This window comes from Bombus huntii, chromosome 9 (genome assembly GCF_024542735.1).
Source record: "Bombus huntii isolate Logan2020A chromosome 9, iyBomHunt1.1, whole genome shotgun sequence".
NCBI classification, from domain to species: domain Eukaryota; kingdom Metazoa; phylum Arthropoda; class Insecta; order Hymenoptera; family Apidae; genus Bombus; species Bombus huntii.
Window position 1 is genome coordinate 2459131 of NC_066246.1, and position 19830 is coordinate 2478960.

The 19830-nt window shown below is 38.8% G+C and overlaps 2 protein-coding genes across 5 annotated transcripts in view; both read left to right on the forward strand.

Annotated features, from left to right (window-relative positions):
- The first annotated feature begins 351 nt into the window (after positions 1–351).
- Positions 352–5094, forward strand: LOC126869189 (uncharacterized). Its single transcript, XM_050625414.1, has 4 exons — positions 352–839; positions 1122–1517; positions 1599–1682; positions 1759–5094. Exons 1-4 carry the CDS (start codon positions 819–821, stop codon positions 3850–3852), a joined length of 2595 nt encoding a protein of 864 aa, XP_050481371.1. The 5' UTR covers positions 352–818; the 3' UTR covers positions 3853–5094.
- Positions 5095–5235: 141 nt separating this feature from the next.
- LOC126869188 (protein stum) overlaps positions 5236–19830 on the forward strand; it is a 37683-nt gene continuing 23088 nt past the window's right edge. The window contains exons 1-6 of one of the 4 annotated variants that reach the window (XM_050625412.1): positions 5236–7288; positions 7375–7830; positions 8311–8590; positions 14835–15459; positions 16255–16636; positions 16936–18769. In XM_050625412.1, the coding sequence (XP_050481369.1) occupies positions 16273–16636; positions 16936–18769 (2198 nt within the window). In that variant the 5' untranslated portion in view covers positions 5236–7288; positions 7375–7830; positions 8311–8590; positions 14835–15459; positions 16255–16272. Of the gene's footprint in view, positions 7289–7374; positions 7831–8171; positions 8591–12087; positions 12658–14834; positions 15460–16254; positions 16637–16935; positions 18770–19830 lie in introns of those variants that run through there. The other 3 variants (XM_050625410.1, XM_050625411.1, XM_050625413.1) reach the window with 3 other exon arrangements.

A 19830-nucleotide genomic window follows, 5' to 3' on the forward strand; every position in this document is an offset into this window, starting at 1 on the left:
AAAATAATATTTTGTAACGTCTGTTATTTTTTCGAATATTATACGAAACATATTGTTATATTATTATCATTAACATTTGTATGATTACAAACATTATATATGAGATATAACAAACACTTAATAAATATTTCTGCAAATTAAATGTCTCTTATTTTTCAAAATCCATTTTATTAATACTTCCAACGTATATATTTCAGGTACAGGCAAAAACTACTAAGTTTAAAAAATTGCATTAATCTCTATTATTTTTCCGCGTTTATTCAATAGATAAGATGGCTATATCTTGACATCCAATAAGAAATGTGTATGTTTTCTGAGTTGTTCTATTGGTTATTCATAAATAGTTTGTTAAGTACGATTTTCATTATTGGAAATATCTCTTTGAATTTTCCTATTCATTCGATAACTGTTTTCTTTTCTTCAAATAAATTTATGATACATTATAAAAAGTAGTGAAAGTAATGTAGTAGCGCCATAAAGACAATTAAAAACATCTGTAACTTAGTTACTTGAAGTTGACGATTAAATTACTTTGATGTGTTAGATGTGTGGCAGACGACAGAGAACTTTGCAATCTGTCATTTCGAAGCTAATCGCAACGATATTTTATTAAACATTAGTTGTTTCATAAAAACGACTCTTATCACATAGTTTGCCATAGTAGTTGACTATGTTATAGGAAAATAAATTACGTTGGAACGTGTACAAACTATCCATATTTCTGTTCGAATTAAACGACAGGGTTATGAGGCTCCAATTTCGAAGTCTCGCTATTCATAAATATTTTTTCAGTGTTTTTAATATAATTTGTACATTACATGATGGCTGAAAAATGTAAGGTATGTATGTTAATAGAAACTAGATATTACACATATGTAATAATAATTAATATTTGGATAAAACCATATGATTAAATTATCAAATCTTAAAATTTTTATCAGTATTGATTTTAATCAAACAAATAATAACTAATAACATAGTTACAGTTAGGAAAAAATAAATTTGTAATACTTAAGTGTAATTAGTATTCAGGTATACTTAATTGATCTTTAATCTCTTTTTTATAATAGTATTATTAAGTACCATATGTGAACATTATTTTTGCCAATTATCCATTTCAGGAATGTGGGTGCAAATGTGTGAGCTGCGATCAAAATGATCAGCAACATGGAGAAATGCACTTACATGTAGAAATAGAAAATTTGCGCCAACGTTTAGTGGAAAAAGATAATCACATTGTAACAATGGAGACACAATTCCTAAACGAAGCTGATAAGTTTCCAAATGGAGAACTAGCTTCCATGAAGGAGGAACTTTTAATTTGGCAAGAGAAGTATTCAAGATTACACGAAGCTCACAAACGTGTTCAGAAAGTAAATCAAAATCTTGAGGATAAATTATTAAGGATTGTAGATAAATGTGAAACAGAGAAAAGTGCATTTACTAAGGATATTGCAACTTTATCTCATAGATTAGCCGATGCAAATTACACAATACATCGTCTAACCCAAGATAATGTATGTTTTAAGTACAAAATTTTGATGGTTCCTTTAGAATGTATTATGAATAAAGGTGCTGTAAATAATATCTTATTTTAGGAAAAATATCGGAATGATGTAAATTTGGCAATACAACTTCTTCAGTGTAAACCTTCTAATTTTGTCGGACAAAAATATGATTCTGTAAGTTATACTTATTACACTGTGAAATAGTTAATTTCAAATATGAAAAAAATATTTAAAAATCAATTTATTTCAGCTGCCCTCCGAGGTACAAGCCAAAGTTAGGACATATATTGCACAAAAGAAACATTCCAATGATACTGCACCTGCTGACATGAAAAGTATTACAGTACCGATTTCAACGTTTCCCCCAACAGCAATGGTATATAATGTAACTAAGCCTGTAGTTGAAAACAATAGCGATGATGATACAGATGAATCCAAGCCACCAGTGGATGTCGTCTCTGCAGCAATAATGGCAAAAGTTTTAGAAGATCGAGAGAAAGAGAGAGTATTTGGCAAACATTGTGACACATGTACTTGTCACAGAAGTATTTTAATGGTTGATGCTGAAACACAAACTAATATGCCAAATGTTTTTTCTTGTAATGAATGTACAATGAACTATGCACAAAATATAGAGGAACACTCTGATAATTTGAAAAATATCGACAAAAGTTGCCAAAACAAAGGCAGTCAAAACTCTTTGGTGCATGTAGTTTACCACGAAGGAAATGAAAGCGTTAGCAGTAAAGTACACTATCAGAACAATTGTACAAAGATTAGTAATCACCAACAGCTATCCACAAGAGACAAATTTTTAAGTAGGAATGCTAAAATTATAGACGGTTTAAAGGAAGATGGTCGTGTAAATGTTAATATGAAAGTTAATTTTAATAAGAAAAATTCAATACGCCGTAGCGATCCGCAACACCAAAGTGTATTTCAAAATCAGAACGAGAACACGATTAAACAGATGATAACTCACAAAACAGGCGATACATGCGTTAATGGTAAAATAAATATCGATAAAGGAAAGCAAACGAAACTGAATAAAAAGTGTGAGTTACAAATCGATGGCAAATTCAGTTCGTATTCTTGGAATAAATTAGACAAGGAATCTTCTAATTGTAGTCACATAGTTCCTGAAAATTATAAAAACTACTTTGATAGAAAAGAACCGAGTCAGGTTGATATTATTAATGATAGATTATGGAAAAACGAGTGGACGAAATTAAAGTCACAGAATAAAACGAAAGAAAGTAAGGACAAAGTTAACAGTGACATGGAGATCGATATAATTAACGACAGGATCTGGAAAAATGATAGATCAGCTCAAGAAACTCATCATCCGACGCAATTAACTTTAATAGAAGTCAAGAATATTGATAGCGTTACACAACAGAATGATTCTGGACAAGTGGAAGTAGCCACCAGCCCAAGTTTTAGTAGCGATAGTATTGTAATTTCAACTTCCGATCCTTCCAGTAGCTCTAGTGATGTCGCTCAATTAACTGGACTGCGTTTGCATAATGTTAGTAATTTGAAATCTAATACTCAGAACAGAATAACTGGTCCAAGGAATTGTCTCGTAAGGGTAACACCTGGATCGAAGAATATTCTCTTAGATAATGCTGGACATTATAAAACTGTATTATACACTAGTGGAAATAATAAACCAAATACCGCTTTAGTTCATTCGAAGAAATTGTCTCGGTCTGGATCTGAAAGAACAATTTCAACCAGTAGCGAAGAAAGTACTCCTATGTTGTTGCATGACAATAACCAACTGCAAAGAGTAGCTGAATGGGTTCAATCCTCGGTTCACATGGATAATTCTGGGTCAAATTACACGGAGTTAAAGCCTAATGAAAATATAATGGACAAAAGTCTTTCGTTAACATATTTAGACAAGTCACACACGAAGTGCAAATCGATCGAAAACAATCGAGAACTATACGAGAATTCACTGGAAAACAAATGCAAGGATTTAGTGATGAACGTCCAAGAGTTTGAAGAAGGAAATTTAAATAATGATGTAAATAATTTTTCATTGGCTGTAAATAACTCTCTTATAGAAAAGGAGAAAGATTTAATATCTTTCGATGTTCCAATGGAAGAGGACAAAGTTTTGCCTAAAATTTCGAAGAAAGCAAATCCTATGGATTTTGATTACGAAGTAAAGATCACTAAAGAAATGGAGGAAACTTATTTAAAACTTGCAGCGAGTTTAGATCCTGCCGCGTTAAGCTTATCGAGCACGGATAATGCAGATTTAACGATCGAGAAATATAGGAAAGATCATAAGAGATTTCAAAGGAGTTACGATAAGACGGGATCAAAAGTGTAAAGTATTCCAGCAAATATTTCAAACAAATTATTACTATTTCAGCAGGGAGTTCCTTTAAAGATAACAGAGCATTATTTTTTGTAACTACGTGAAACTAAGGCTGTACCAAGAACAGTAGCTTAGGGTAAAACATTCTATATAGCACTGCAGATATAGAATTATATTTATTTAATTTGTATAGGTAACGGTAATACAGCAATATTTCTGTCTAGTGAATAAAAGTCCAATTTCATAATATTGCAATTACGCAACATTGCTGAACACGCTATTGTTTAACAGCTATATTAGCCAATTATTTTGTAGTTATGTAGGTGTATAGTTTAGTTCAAACTAGTTAAAAATCAAATAGGGTTCTTTTCCTTTTTTTTTTTTTTTTTTCTCCTAAGTAAATTCGATATTGAAATGCTTTACGAATGACGATGCAATGGATACTGTCACTTACTTTTTCTCCTTTGATTCTCTACAGTTTTGTATAGATCGATCGAAATCGAAAACGTAGCCCGACTAAATTAGATGTCTAAACTTTTATTCTTGTTACTGTGATTAAATATTATAGGACGAATTGCGTTCACGTGTATTCAAACGAGACAATATTTAACAAAAATTCGTTATCAAAATGTCGGAACGATGTATCCATAGTGCGGTACATTAGTGCATACTACATACTTCCAATCATTAGAGCTACATGACGCGGATATTTCGCGTTGCAAGACGAGGTCCTTTAAAATTCATTTGATACGACAAACACTGTAACGACGGTAGTATTTCACAGCGTTAATGCGTAACATTGTGATCGTTTTAATTCCTATAAAATGTATTCGTGAAACGTTTTATGAACTTCGTTGGGCCGCGTTCACGCAGGATGGATTCGTAAAAATCGCGAGGGAAACGTTTTCGTAATAAAGGTTCGTTTCGCGCAGAGATTATCGTCTGTGTTAAAGAGTAATTACGGTACCAAAGTTAAGAAGCTACTATGTTTAGTACTTCTTTAATATTTCGCGTAACATAATACTTCATAGTATCAGTAGAAGTATCTATTTTTTGTTGTATGTATCGTTGCACGTTTATTTTAAATGCCTAAAATCTCTGCGAGAAGATAACCATTACAATAGTGCAGTCATATAATTAAAGTAAACTGGATCGTTACACGATTTCGATGTTAATCCAAGCTCGCTGTACTTTGGTCGAATTACAACCGACCACTTAAAAAAAAAAAAAAAAAAAAGAAAAAAGAGAAGAAAAGGTATAACGATAAAAGCTAGAAAAAAAAAATAGTTCAACAAATGAGAAGAGAAACGACGTAAACTTCTACTCGCTCTACAAGTTTTTAGCATTCTAATGCCAATGAAAAGAATTTCTTCGAAACCGTACTTTCCTTAAACCGTACTTTCGTAAATTATTATGGATATCGATAAACTGATCGTTATCCCGACTATAACTACCACGAAGAAAGGAGATTCTAATCGAAGTGGCTTTATGAAGAAACATTTAACGGCCACTATAATAATGATTGTATATGTTAATAATTTTTCCCAGTGAAAGAGTTAAGTAAAATTGCTAGTCTTGCGGTTCGCGAATTTTATCGAAGTAATATATTGTGTTCAGTTGGAAAACACGAATGTTACGATCAATTGCGAAGCAATGTTTTTCCCTAATTTTCGATTTGCGAAATATTTATGCAACAAATTTATCGTGCATGGAATAGAAAGTTACGTGCAATAACGCAGTGATCGAAGATGTGCATTCAAAAAATATTAATTAGGAGTAACTATCGTGTCGCGAACGACACGTTAAAACGTTGCAAATCTACGCGCAGATCTAATCATCTATTATACACACGTAAGGATACAGCAAGATGAAAAATAAGTCTCGCAAAGATTGCATATTTTTAGGCTGGTCACCTATGCAGAAGCTTCAGAGGCGATGAAATTCGAACGAAAATTCGCGCGTTCTGTGAAGCCGATTGATTTTTATCGTGACTCGTTAAACGCAACGCGTTTTGAGTTAACGACTATTAATTAAGGAGGGTGCATGAGTCACCGGTATATCGGTGCTTAAGTTCTGAATATTCAAAGAGCAATGGAAAATATCGATCGAGAACACGTCGCCAAGTATATTTCCGTCGGTTTCAATTTTTTCTCAAGTGAAACATCCCTTTACGAAGGCAACCAACGAATATCGTTATTATAGAAAGAATATTTAAAAAGAAAAAAGAAAAAAAATGCAGTGCTTCGAATATTCGTAAGATTATAATTATTAGAAAGCTGGATAAAAGATCTGATCGATTTAAGTTTGCCAAATAATTCTTTTGAATAAGAACGTCTGATGTAACTTTTATCGATACGCTGCACAATAAACAAGGAGTTATCTAATTCAACCTCTTCATCTGCTTCCACTTAAAGCTGTAAACAAATCAATAAAACGTTATCAAATAAAAAAAGCCAAAGGTTTTGCAACACGAACGTACCGATGCAAGAGTCGGCGAAAAAGCAAAGACTCGTTTGTTCAGGATTGCGCCGTTGTTCGCGCGTTGCTTGCAGCAGCGCGTACTTTTCGCTTGGATTCATTTCGCGGATGATACAACACCGCGTACTGTATCGATAGGAAAACAGTCGGAAGAATAACGAGATATCTCGGATTTTCTCAACTACCTCGTTGCATTCCTCGGACTTTGATAAGGAAAAAGACCGGAAGACTAAGATAGCCTTCGAAGGATAAAAATGCTAAATATGCATTTTAACGCCAACGATCGAGGCGTACAGATATGAACTGAGATTTCATTGAAACGGACTGATCGCTTTGAATCTTGCACGGAATTACATCCTGTAGTAAACAGTTACCCATTTAACTCGAAATCGGATGTACCGTATGTAACGTGGCGACGATGATTATGTACACTGTAAATATACAGTCGAATAAAATATGTTTAAAACGAAACCGATCGAATTTCTTTTATAATATCGTTTCGTTTCACGTTTATAGTTTTATTCGCGTTAAATACTCTTATTTAAATGTTCATTGGTTTATACATAGACGAGACTCGAGTTTTCATTTGTCGTCGTTATAATATCAATTTCTACTTCGAACGGATTTGATAAATCTGATCTCGATGTAAATTCCAGCGGCGTTAATTTGACGCAACCGCGGGTTTTCAAGCGTCGCAGAAGACGCATGCACAAAATCGATCACGCGATCCGGCCGAGCCCAACTTACTTCAATCATGCTAATGTTCCAATAATTTGGATCCAGCAGACCTAGCTCGACCAAATGAATGAATGAACGGCCTCGCCTGCCTCGCCGTGTTATAGAATACTCTCGTATAACGCGTTCCTCGCCAATATATTCGATTCTGCACAAGTGTTGTAACACTTTTCGCGGTGTACGCGATTCAGCGCGTGGGTGGAGAGACTACGGTTTGTTCGACGATCGATATTACGTAAGAAAATTCGAAACAATCCTGCTTCCTATCGTTTTTCTTTCGCTCTACACAGCTTCAAGTATATTTTTTCTTTTATTCAACAGGAAGAACGCTTGAACGCTGCTTTTATTGTCTACGATCGAGGAACCATTGATACTTTTAACTGATACATTTAACAAACCTTTTACAATCCTACGAGAAGCTAAAATTAGTATACGTAATACGTTCACCTCCTCTGCAATTCCAAAGGTAGAGCACACTTGATCGAGTGAAGTGATTCAAAGTAGATAAGGACTTTACTCGACGGACAGATATCTGTATCGAAATGCTAAGATCCACTGATTACCAGCCAATTATTCTTACAACCATTCATTCATCATCGTAGTAAAGTATAAGGAGCAAAACGTTATTGAGAAAACAAAGCATATACGTTGTCGAATAACACGACAATACTATACAGATGTATTTCCTTAATTTCGTTACGAACTTACATTCTTCTTGCATCGTTCATCCAAAGTCAAACGCAACTGCGTTTATAGCACTGAAGAACCATACGAAAGGTATCGAAATTTCATCCTCATGAATAGACTGCGAATGTTTATGCAAATTCATATTCTTGTGTCGATACGATTAAAGAAACGGAACCTAAGTATCAGGTTGTCGGAAAAATATCTTTCTTTTACAGACGCATCTTTATACAAACACGAAACCTAATCTGTCGAACGTTGTGATCTTCATTTTGATAGATCATACGTAATTCGATAAAACAACATAAAACGGAAAATGTTGTGCATCCATTATTTGCTTATAAAACGAAAGAAACTTCTCGGACGACCTAACAGATACTTGCTCCATCCATTTGATATACATTTACATATTATGCGCATTCCATGTATCGTTGCACCTTTAAATTTCTCAGAAACGCGTGAAAATCCGCAGTCTACTCGTAAAATTACAACTTAATTCCAAGAACCTCAACCACGAAGCCTCTCTTTTTGCATATAACAAAAATCAATTTAATCTCTCACCGTGCTATCCAGTTAAATTTTGGATGTTCGAGTCACTTGATAGCCGATCAAGTTCCCTCGATGCCTGGTCATCGCGCCAGCGCCTCCCGAGTGACCAACTCGTACCCTCGCTTCCTCGACGAACCGCTTAGCCGGCCAACCCCGCGGCAGTAAGGACGCGTTCGTGCTCACGCGAAGACGCGGACCGACGCCGCGGCACGTCGATGCCGATTACCGACGCTTCCTTGAGGCTTGCACCCTCGTAAATGTACCCTGCCCGGCGGCTCCGATTCGCTGTCCACCTGGTAGCCAGGTAAGACGCGTCTTCTACCCGCGATATGCCTCCATCTGGCTTTCTTCAGCTCGGGTGACACGATTAAAAAATTAAAGTAAAAACACAGACAGCTATGGTGACATAAGTCGCGGCTAGTTTGAGAGACTAGTTTCACGATCCTGTTGGATCATCGTCAATGTCATCGTCAAGTGGAACTTTTAAGAGGTTTGGAAATGTTTGAAGTTGTTTGGAGAGGTTGAAGTGGGAATAAAGTGGATTTGGATGGAACGTTCGTAAAGTGAGAGCTGTTTGAAAGTGTTTGGAGTTAGTTGAACGAAGATCGAGATGGAATCTTGCGAGATCTTCGGACAAACAGTATGGATCTTTTACTTTTTTCTTTTTTTCAAAATTTTACTTTGTTATTTATTGAGCCTATTACACATGGTTTTTGGTGATCGGCCAGGCTGCTGTAATTGGTGTAATCGGTTTGACTTTCTGACGCATTGGTGGAATTCGCATAGCGCGTGGTCGCTCTCGTGACTATCGCACGAGGTCGTACTTGAAATTTCATGGGTCATACCTTTTTTTGGTTTAATCGGATAACATCTGCTACGAAGTCAATGTGATTGCTACAATGTGCTTGGCCACCTTGACTCGCTGATTGTCGTTAATCGTTTATCGAGAGCAATTTACGATCGTTGTTCTTCTTGCAAAGTGACGCCTGGCTTTCTTCTCGCCTGTTAGATTCAATTTCAAGGCATCTCGAAATAGCGATTGATCGGAAAACCATGGACCGACTCGTTGACTCGTGGTATGAGAGTGTAACGAAGAGTTTTTAATTGTTCTCGAAAGAAGAAACACTCGTGCGCCTTCCTCGTGGCGGTCTTCGTGGTTGGATTTGAATCAGATCGATAAAAGTCCGACTGTTCCACTTAGGCGAGGGAAAATTCTATGGAATTTTCTTCTTTCTCCGCTGGAAGATACGTTGCCTCCTAGCGATTCGTTTCTAAATTTTCCAGATTTATTATGAAACTTTTAAGCCGTTGGAGCGTAACATTGTAGGAAAAACTTAGATCGATGAAATTCATTAAGATTCAGACTCGAACTAAACGCTTGATTGTCCACGTTTTGGGTAAGAGCTTGCCGGAACAAAGGAATGATCACTCTATTTAATGCATTGCTTTTTGTCGTGTCCACTATGGGATTAATATGCATGTACGCGCTAATATTTTCACTTTTGATCGATGACAATTGTCAGAGCACACGCGGCTTAAAATGAACTGGCGAGACCAGTTTGAATTAGAGCGACGACGCAAAAGTCACGCGCGAGAAGTTCTCTTGCAATTTCAGAACGAACGGAACGTGCTTATGAATATTTGTACACGTTTGATCGTTTCCACGCACCGAAGGAAAAAATAGAATCAGCAATTAAGGGAGAAAATGGTACAACCTACAATTCCAAATAAATTGAAATTTGCCGTTTCAAATTAACCGCAATCGCGTCATAAAGTTAATAGGTAGGTCTATTCGAGCGACGGAAGGTTTTATACTTTGTCGTTGCGACGAAGTAGCTGTAATGAAATGCCGCGTTGAAATCTAATTCCGTCTGTGTGCATTGAATTTAAATTACTCACGATTTTCATTTTTCCGTAGAAACAAATATATGGCTCGTATACGAAGAAAGATCGTATAATACGAATCCCTCAGGAGTCAAGTTAATCAACTTCGTCTTTTCTTCGTTTCATTACCCAAATACATGATCGGCGTCGAAAGTCTCAGAAAAGAAATAGTCTATTTGCATAGATATATCTTTCAAGAAAATAACACACACGAATAATAATAAATTTCAAAGTAGATTTTCGAAGAATGATATTTGTAATATCGTCATTTTTCTCCATGTTTCGATGTGTAAAATCGGTCAATGATGCCTTCTAGTCGATTCATATATTATAAAAACAGAAAAACGATATCCTCAAAAGAAGAAAAAGGCTAACGAAGGTTTCCCATTACCCCGATTTATTTTCGCAACACGGAAAACCCCTTGATCTCCTCAATGTAAAGGTGCATTTAAAAAAGGGAACGAGTCCCGTCTATAAAAAAAATCTTGCAGCACTAAACGTTCGGATAACGATTATACAGGTGTATGCAAATGTTGGCAGGAGAACGGGACGTGAAGTTGGTGGTACTCGCGTAACAATTAATTCGCCGGTCTTTGCTCGACTGCCCCGTGAAATAATCGGCTGTTACATGATCGTTACGCCGTGCGGAACTTCCTTGGCCGACGGAATTATATACAGGTATACACGGTCGTTGATCCTCCGGCAATGGAAGCCGATTCCAACGTTCTCCATTCTCGTTAACGGCCCGTTGATTTACTATTTCTTCGCTATTCTTGTGCGTTGGTGGCCGACAAACGTCATTTGCGACATCCCATTATGTACGCGAGAAAGAAGAAAAGACGATGCTGTTAGGAAAGCGCCGCTTAATTGAAACGTTACGCAACGGATGCTAATTAAAAGTGACGTACGTCGGTTTGAGGACGCGCCTCATCTCCGCTAAATCGTTATTTATAACATCGATCATGGGATATGTTTCGCCTGGGCCACGTTAAACGAGCCTCATTAGGCTACCAAGCGTTAAGTTGCCACGAAATTGAGGCGACCCGATTGGGCAGAGACGAAGTCTTCTTCGCTCGCAATTGTCGAGCGTATCGTTGGCCTGCAGAGTTAATTGATCGAGTAATCGGTGACCAACAGCGAGGATCGGAACGCGTGCAGACACATTGCAAGATTAATCGCATCTATCAGGGGAGAAGTTCAGTTTCGAAGAATCGGAGTAGTTTCTTCCTTCCCTTTCTTTCTCGTTGTCGATTTAGCAGATCTCCGATAATTCGATATTTTATCCTGTTTTTTTTTTTTTTTATTATATCAGTTATTTTCAATCCCGACGTCTCAATAGTTGGTAAAAGCAACTTTAGATGAGAGCTTCGTAATACTTTAATGTTCTCTGCCTCATGCTTCTACCACATTTTCGATTCCCGATTGCAATTAGATAGAGTGCACGATGCATACAAATGTACCTGGAAAATCGTCGATCATGTCACGTGGCCTTGCATTCGTATCTCACGTGTAAGTTTTCACCGGTGTCAAGGTTATAAACGGATCTTCTGCAACCATGCTCGCACACATGCAGTAATATTCACCTCGAAATTCATACTAATATTCGCTCTATTCACATTTATATCTCCCATTATCATAGCCGTTCCGTAGAGACTAGCAAAATTTCCATATGAATTTCTATTCAAGACTCATCCACGTCGCAAAAAAGGTAGATGAGACGATAAACTGCTACCAAACCGTTCTTTCTAAAACGTTTCTAAAACGGTTCTTAAGCATTTTCCTCTAATGTATACGAGTACGAACCGTTCCATATGTTCTTTATATATTCGTCCCAGTTCGAACATCTCCAACTGATTTCCCATGAACGATTTAAGCAACTTAATTACCGGAAACCGTCTCGTTTACTCTTCGACGTTTCTCGATCGCTCAGACCGTACCTTACGACACTCCGTTCCAACGATTCCCTTTGTGCTTACGCGCTTAACATTTTTATTCGATACGATCCTTCTTTTAATAAGCAAAAAGAAGAAAAAAAAAGAAGATCGAAATTCTGTTCCATAAGAAAAAGTTGTGCTTCCACCTCCATCGGCATCTTTCACATCGATGCACATTGCAGGAGAGGTTCAGTTAGTCGTAGATAGCTTCTGCGATTCGTGGGAGATAGATTTGCAGAAAGTGCGCGATAAGTTCTCGGGGAACGTTACACGTACGAAGTCCGCGGATTGCAAATCGCGCCTCCATTGGTCTGTCCATTAATTCGAAACAAAGGGCCATCGTAAATCAACGCGCCGTCGAGACACGTGAGTCACATTTCGGCCACGAGGTCGTTCGCGCTCGATTCTTCATGCTGGCCAGCTTGTTCTTTGGTGATTCGAGGAATGTCATTGGACATGATGCAGATTCTTCGGGGACCACCAACATGGAGCGCGTACACGCGATGCATCGGCATCGTCTGTTGCGGATGGCGCTCAGACCATCGCTATTTCTGTGATTATTTTCAATTCCCTTTGTGGTTGTCTTTCGTGGTTGTCGATCCGCTCATTCCACTCGAGAATCAGGCAATCGTGTCACTGAGTTTGACGTTGGAATTTTGAAGGAAATGGAAGTTGGAACGGTTCCATGGTATTTGGGATAATTATGGATTTTCGAAGACGCGTGATAACGATTTTTTTTTTTCAATTGAGTATTTTCGATGATTGGAATCGGTGTTTGGATAAAAGCTATTCGAGTAATTGATTTATTCCATGATAAGGCGATAAAGTCAATTTGATTTATTTTTTATTTTGATTTTCCAAGAGTATATATATATATATATATATATATATATATATATATATATATATATATATATATATTTAAGGTGTATAGTTTGAACGCAGTTTAGAAGAAACGTAGGCAGTGAAACTATATAAGAAGATTTATCGCGATAATACTGTAAAACACTGTACGCCCGTATCGTAACATTCCATTGACCTATTTTTCACTAAACTATGCTTCCAATTATCTACGTTAAAATGTACTACATTCGAATTATAAAATCGCTCTTCTATAGCGTGCATATTAATATTGCAGGATTAAAGAACTCCGAGTGGAAGGCAGCTCGTTAAAATCATTTCCTTAATTGCCGTGCAATTTTGTAAATTCCTCTGCTACTTGATTGTTATCAACGAAAAATACCATAAATAACCCAGAATACTAAATAATAAAATACGTAGTAAGATATGAAGGTAAAAATGAAAGTAAATGAAAAGCACGAAGATCGTTGCAAGGACAATTCTCAAAAGAAGAAATATCGCGTTTTTCAGAATTACGCAACGCCGAATAAAGTTCGTAGGCTCGACTGCGTAAAGAACAATCTACCCAACAACGTAAAGAACATTCTTTTTTTTTTTTTACGAATTGAAGAGACAGAAATCTCGTAAAATCCACTTTCTCAGAAGGAATTTCTCATCGCGAAGATTCATCGTTCCGCCGCGATATCGATCTCTTTCTTTTTTTTTTTTTTTTCATTCGACCAATTCGAGGAACGCAGAGAGTAGAAGCAGGAAAAAAGTGGAGTAAAGGAATCAGTCGAGGGAGTACGTAGAAAATGTAGTTCAACAGCGTCACGGTATTGCGGTAATAAGCATGGCGCACCTAGCGAGACCGACGCGATCGAGTCGAGAATTCCCGCGTATGAGAGCGTGAATAAAACGCGTAAAGACTGGTGTCTGCTCGACGTGGTCCGCTACAACTAGAGTGAGTAATTGTAATGTCGACGAATGATCACGGATGTTGCGCACGGAGTTGCTAATTGCCAGGCAACGGCGATTCTCGATCCGACTCGATCCTCCAGCGGAGAACGAATTATAGGAAGGATGAGTCTAGAAACGAGAAGAAGCCCTTTGATGTAACGTCGGAAATCTCGCTTGTTAGAAATGAATAGACGGATTGAATGTTTCAGGGAAGATGTTTTTGCGCGACCTTCCGGAAGGTCCAGAGTCGAGTTTTTGTTCTTGCGTAGCCGTGCAGAACGAGGGGGCGTAGAAAATTTCGCGAGAATCCGGGGGATACGGATCAAATCGATTGCTATGCCTGTTACGATATTTATGTCAGAAACTGATAGAATATTGTTTTTATGGCATTATAGACAAATTCGGTAAATTCGGGTATTTTAATCTTACGTTGTTAGTCGGAAAATGATATTTTCGTAAATGTACGCTGTTACTATACGCTAATATTCATTAATACCTAATTATAGACTGTACTCTGTTTACTATACGCTGTACGATTGTACGCTAATATTTACGTGACGCCACTGTAACGTCATCGGTTATAGTATAAGAAACGGGCTGTTAATTCTACGAATTGTTTGGGAGCTGTGTAACACAAACATTATTTGGATAATATTGATTCAAAAGTGGTTGGAAGAAAGTGGTTGTTCGTAGTTTTAGTAAATTATATCTCAATTATTCGCACCTGACAAGTCAGGAGTATCCAGCGCTAAAAAGATCAAACGTGAGATCATTGACGTTCCTCCGAAAGTTTCTTTTAAGCGTTCCATTCCATTGAATATTCCACACAACGATGATCCTGATTGACACGAATATGAAACTCTAATAAACCGAAGTTTCACCGGCTAAGTTTAGGCCAGAATTTTCTCTAATGGTTGTTTTATGTTTCAGGTGAGAGCGACAACGGATTTTGGCGTCCTCCGCATCTTGCTCGTCTGCATGAAGGACTCGAGGTACCGTGGCTTTCTTTACGTGTTTGACAATGCTTAAAGCTTCGCCACTTTCAAGTATTTACTCGGAGGTTCTCGTTCCAAGCGTCCGAAGTGTATTATTAAGTGAAACAGCGGTTGTTAAAGTGCCACCAGTTATTATTAACGCGCTCAGCGTGGTGTAGAACTTTGCTTGGATAGAAATGCTTCTATCAAAGTAAAAGGGAGTAGAAAGTTGACTCGCGCCAGCTTGTTGCAGCGATTGCTCGGTATCATGGCAAATATTATGCAGGGAGCTGAAATTATAAAGTCGAGAGTACGAAAACAACTTTGAGGGACGTTGAACCGTTTGCGGAGTACTGAATCAGCCGAGTAAATCGTGTTTCCACTATGTATTTAGACTTTTTGGATTAAACAGGATAAGGAGATTGTAAAATGCATTGTACATAGACTAGAGAAATCGCTTAGCATCTACGATTGCGCAGCCGAGGGAAGATCTACCAACAGATATATTCTTCGATTTTTATTTTCTCTATTTGGGCTATTTCTATTTAGAAACTCATTTGGAAAAGTAGATAACGTATAGGGTGAGTCAAAGTTGCAATATGTTTCTGAAGTGACTTTTGCTAATTTATATGCGTCATCTATTTCCATTAAGCTACTATAATAACTCTATCTTACGCTTTTATACATTTCTATGCTACCATGGTTGTGTTTAACCGTTTCCAAATCAACATCATTCTTGCCGTTTAATTAACTTCCAAGTAACAATTAACAACCGAGTAACAACCCTAAGATCTTGCTCGATCTATCTGAAAAGGGGAGATCTCTTTCAACGTGCTTTTCTTGCATCCAACCCTCTCAACTTCAACAAATGAAAAATAAAATAATTACGACCAAGGATCTGTCGTCGTTAACGCTGCAACTACCATTCTTAGTACGTGTCCAAATATGCTGTGCCATTATTCATTGTACACTGACTTTCTTCAGTCATTTTACGTCTTACATTTTCCAAGAATAGCGACGAGTGTACATAGCACGTACCGACCCAAAACCTAAGCGTCCTTCTCATGTTGATTTTAAAGTATCGAACTCCCCACGCACTCGATCAATATCATTATCATTATCTTCCTCGCTTACTTGATGAATATTCGTTTTCAATTTTAATTTTACCCCCGATTTCGACCATATCCGATAAACGATATATTGACATTTACGTACAAATTAATCAAATTTACGATATTAATAAAATTTGCGACATTTACGATATCGACGATAGTGTATACTTCTCAAAGATATTTACAATATCGTAAATATCGGTAAGGTACTGTACTCTTAAAAAAGGCGACGAAAGAAGGATTCTCGTAACTTTCCCGTTACAGCTTCGGTGCCTCGAAAGGATGAGGCGGCTCGACGACGGCCATGTTCAACGACCGCCTCCGTTCAGGGTGCTCGCGGCATCCGATGGCAATTACCTGTCACCGAACGCGATTCCGCCACCGCCGCCGCGTGCACCCGAGCCGTACAAGATCGCGCCCTCCACCACGTCCTCCTCGAGGGCGCATCGTCGATCCAGCTTCGTTATCATCGCGGACTCGAGGCCCGTTTCCCCGGAGGCGAGGAGTCCATCGCCGCCGTTGGCCACTGGCAGGGTCTCGCCCTTTCGAGGACGTGGCTTTAAAGGACCACCGCCGCGATCTAAGTCCAGGGCGCAGTCTCCGGAATTTATGAATGCTCGTAGAAGAGGAAACAACGAACGACGAGGTAAGTTTCGCGCGTATTGTTATTTTGGAAGCGTTGTGTGGAGTATCTGAAACATTGTTGTACGTCAATCGCGTTAAAGACAGAACTGGTGTGAATACACGAGTCGAATGTTACGAGAATTTATAAATAAATCTTATTCCTTATTCCTTTCAAATATTCTTCTGCGCTATGTTTGATACATCGAAACACGTATATCGAATATTAAAAGGATCTACGATAAAAGCATCGTTATTGGTTGCTATTCGTAATGGGAAGAGCAAATGTTTCTTGTACTTCAACTGGAACTTGTACTTTTCCAGTTTCAGTGTCGCAACAGAACAGCCCAAGAAGAAGCCTGATCCCGCAACCAACGCGTCAGCGTTCGACGTCTCTGAGCAAATCAACGGAGCGCCTTACCTCGCCGAAGCTGGGTCGTCGCGCGGATTCGCGCACTCGCTTCAATACGACGGATTCCAGGAATCGTTTGAACGCCTCTGGGAACAGTAGCAGCGTGGCAAACCTCGCCACCCGTCGACAGGCCTCGAAAACAGTCAGCAAGCTCTCCCCGATCCAAGGAACTCCGACGAAACCGGAGAAAACGCCGCAATTTAAGAAAAGGGATCGTTCGAAGGAATCCACGAGATTGTCGCCGGCGAAGCAGCAGAAATTTGCCGCGTCCCCATCGAGGAATGCTTGGAACGCGAAGAAACAAACGAACGAGAAGGTTTCCGTTCCAGGAAAAACGCAAGGCAAGGAACGAGTGGTATCACCGTCGAAGATTCCGCTGAAAACGAACAGAACCAACTCGAATGTCTTGAATCCAGCCAGATTCATCAATATCCCTAATCCAGCTAATGGGAAAAATAAAAAGGCTACCGATAAAGGGTCCAAGGAAGTTCGTATAAGCAACGGGCAGACGAACGAGTCCACTCAAGGCAGTAAACAGTCTGACCCAGGATCGAAAGGCTCTCAAGCTAACGAGAAGAATTCGAGTACGGAACAGTTAGCTGATCTGCATCTTATCGATCTTTTAAAACAAACTTCTAGCGCTACAGGTACGTCTAGCGTGGTGAACACAACAGCGACGACGGCTGTTCAGCCGCTTCACATCGACGCCAATGCGGTTCTTATGGATAAAGAGATTTCCGAAAGGAAAAGTCAGTCTGAGAAAACGAAGAGCCAGTCTGAAAAGACGAAGAGCCAGCAAGACCTGTCTAATAGCAAATCTTCCAATTCATCGAACGATGAAAACATCGGCAAACAAGTCCAAAATTCTCAAGTTGCTAGTAGCGAGGATAATCGTCAGATCTCCAAATCGAACAAATCTAACGGCAACCATGGTCGAACGAAGGGTGGAACAGAGAGTAGAAACGATTCGCCAGTTCCTACCGAAAATGTTAGCGGTCATTCGAAGAGTAACAGTACCAGTCATTCGGTGAAAAGCATAAACAGGGTGATCAGTGCTACGAACAACACCGGTTCGGCGACGCAACGTTCGAACAAGATTCAGAATGCGGTGAACGATCAGAATACGAAGAATTTCAGGCCGAACGATCAGAAGATCGACGAATCTGTCTCCTTTCAACCCGTGTCAACCAACGTCCAATCAAATTCAACTAAAGCCAACGAGATCGAATCGGTAAACAGTTCCATCAGAAATTCTTCGGGTGCAGAGACTCAAAGGACAGCAGTTTCCGCCGCGAGTGCTTCTGTGAGACAGGAAGACGCGAGGACGATTTCGCGGTCCACTAATAATTCTGGAACGAAGATCGTAACGAATGCAACTACGGTAACCGTGAAAAGTACTTGCGTTTCCGTGAAAGGTACTTCTGACCAATCAACGATAGCCTCGAGGGCGAACAACGTGTCCAACGTGGTTGGTGCGGTGAGCAACGACGCGAGAAATGTAAATAGCGCCGGGATGAAAGCTCGTACCGATAATCACGGAAGTGGTACGTCCGTGAAATCGTCCGCGAGGGTGTCGATCGATTCCATCGAGACCGTTCGATCTACGGACACCGGGGTGAGCGTGGACACCGTCAGAGGAGTATCTTCGCCGAGGGAGAAAACTGGAATGCACGTGGTGAAAAGGCCGCAGGAGATCGAGACGTTAAGTGGGAACGTGGTGTACTTGGAGCAAAACGGCGAGCCAGCGTGAGTAGAATTTATAGCGCTGTTATTTCATCGTTCACCTCGTAAATTATTCCTGTGATCCTATGGAATAAGATTCTGATTCTGATCGTTTCGATAGCTTGAACTCTGTCGTTCTTTCTTTCTGGAAACACGGTTTAGTTATCTCGAGAATTAACGATAATAAGTAGACTGTGAATGTTCATGCATTTGTGAGAAATCTAAACATGCAAAAAGATATATGTAACATCCTATTCGATCGTTTCTTCTCCGACGTACGTATTTGTAATTTCTTCTGAACATAAACAAATAATCGTAGACGCATATTTATTATAAAAACACGTTCAGATAACTAAAAGTTTGTTTGACTCGAATACTCGAATTTGTATACGAGTTTCTCCGAAGACTAATCGATCGACTCCACTTTTTGTAGATTTCACCATTTCATCAGATAAACGACCTGCGCCATGAGATTTTTCAAATTGAAATTAGGTTTTCAACGTTTGTATTAATTATTCGAAGATTGATATGGAACGTTTTCGCACTGTCGACTCGCTTAAAATTAGGTTTGAATCGATTACTCTCAAGGACTTAAAACTACCGCCACTTTCCACTTCGACCAACCGCGAAATTTCGACTCTGAACGTTTACTTGTAATTTTATTCCTTGATCTCACGGAACCGGATTTATATCGAGACTGGCAGATATTAATCTGGAAAGATCCAGCGCGGGCACGACAGCTATTTATGCCGTCGGAAGCGACAATAAATCGCCGCGGATCCGATGTGGGTCCGTATTAAAGGACACGTTGTTAACGGAATATATGCAGAAGGTTGCGAGTGCTAGGGACAAAATGAACGCGACGGATGGGAAAATCGGCTTACACGGTCTGTCTAAAAAGTAATCAAACTTTTCTAAAAATAACAAAGCACAGGCAACCTCTGAGGGAAAGTTACATTGCTGATACATAGCCTGAAATATACACGGAGGAATGTATTAACATCTACGTAATCTATAGATCTACAATCGTATTTAAATAAAGTACGAAGGATCTGTTTTATATTTAATACTAAATGTCTTGTAGC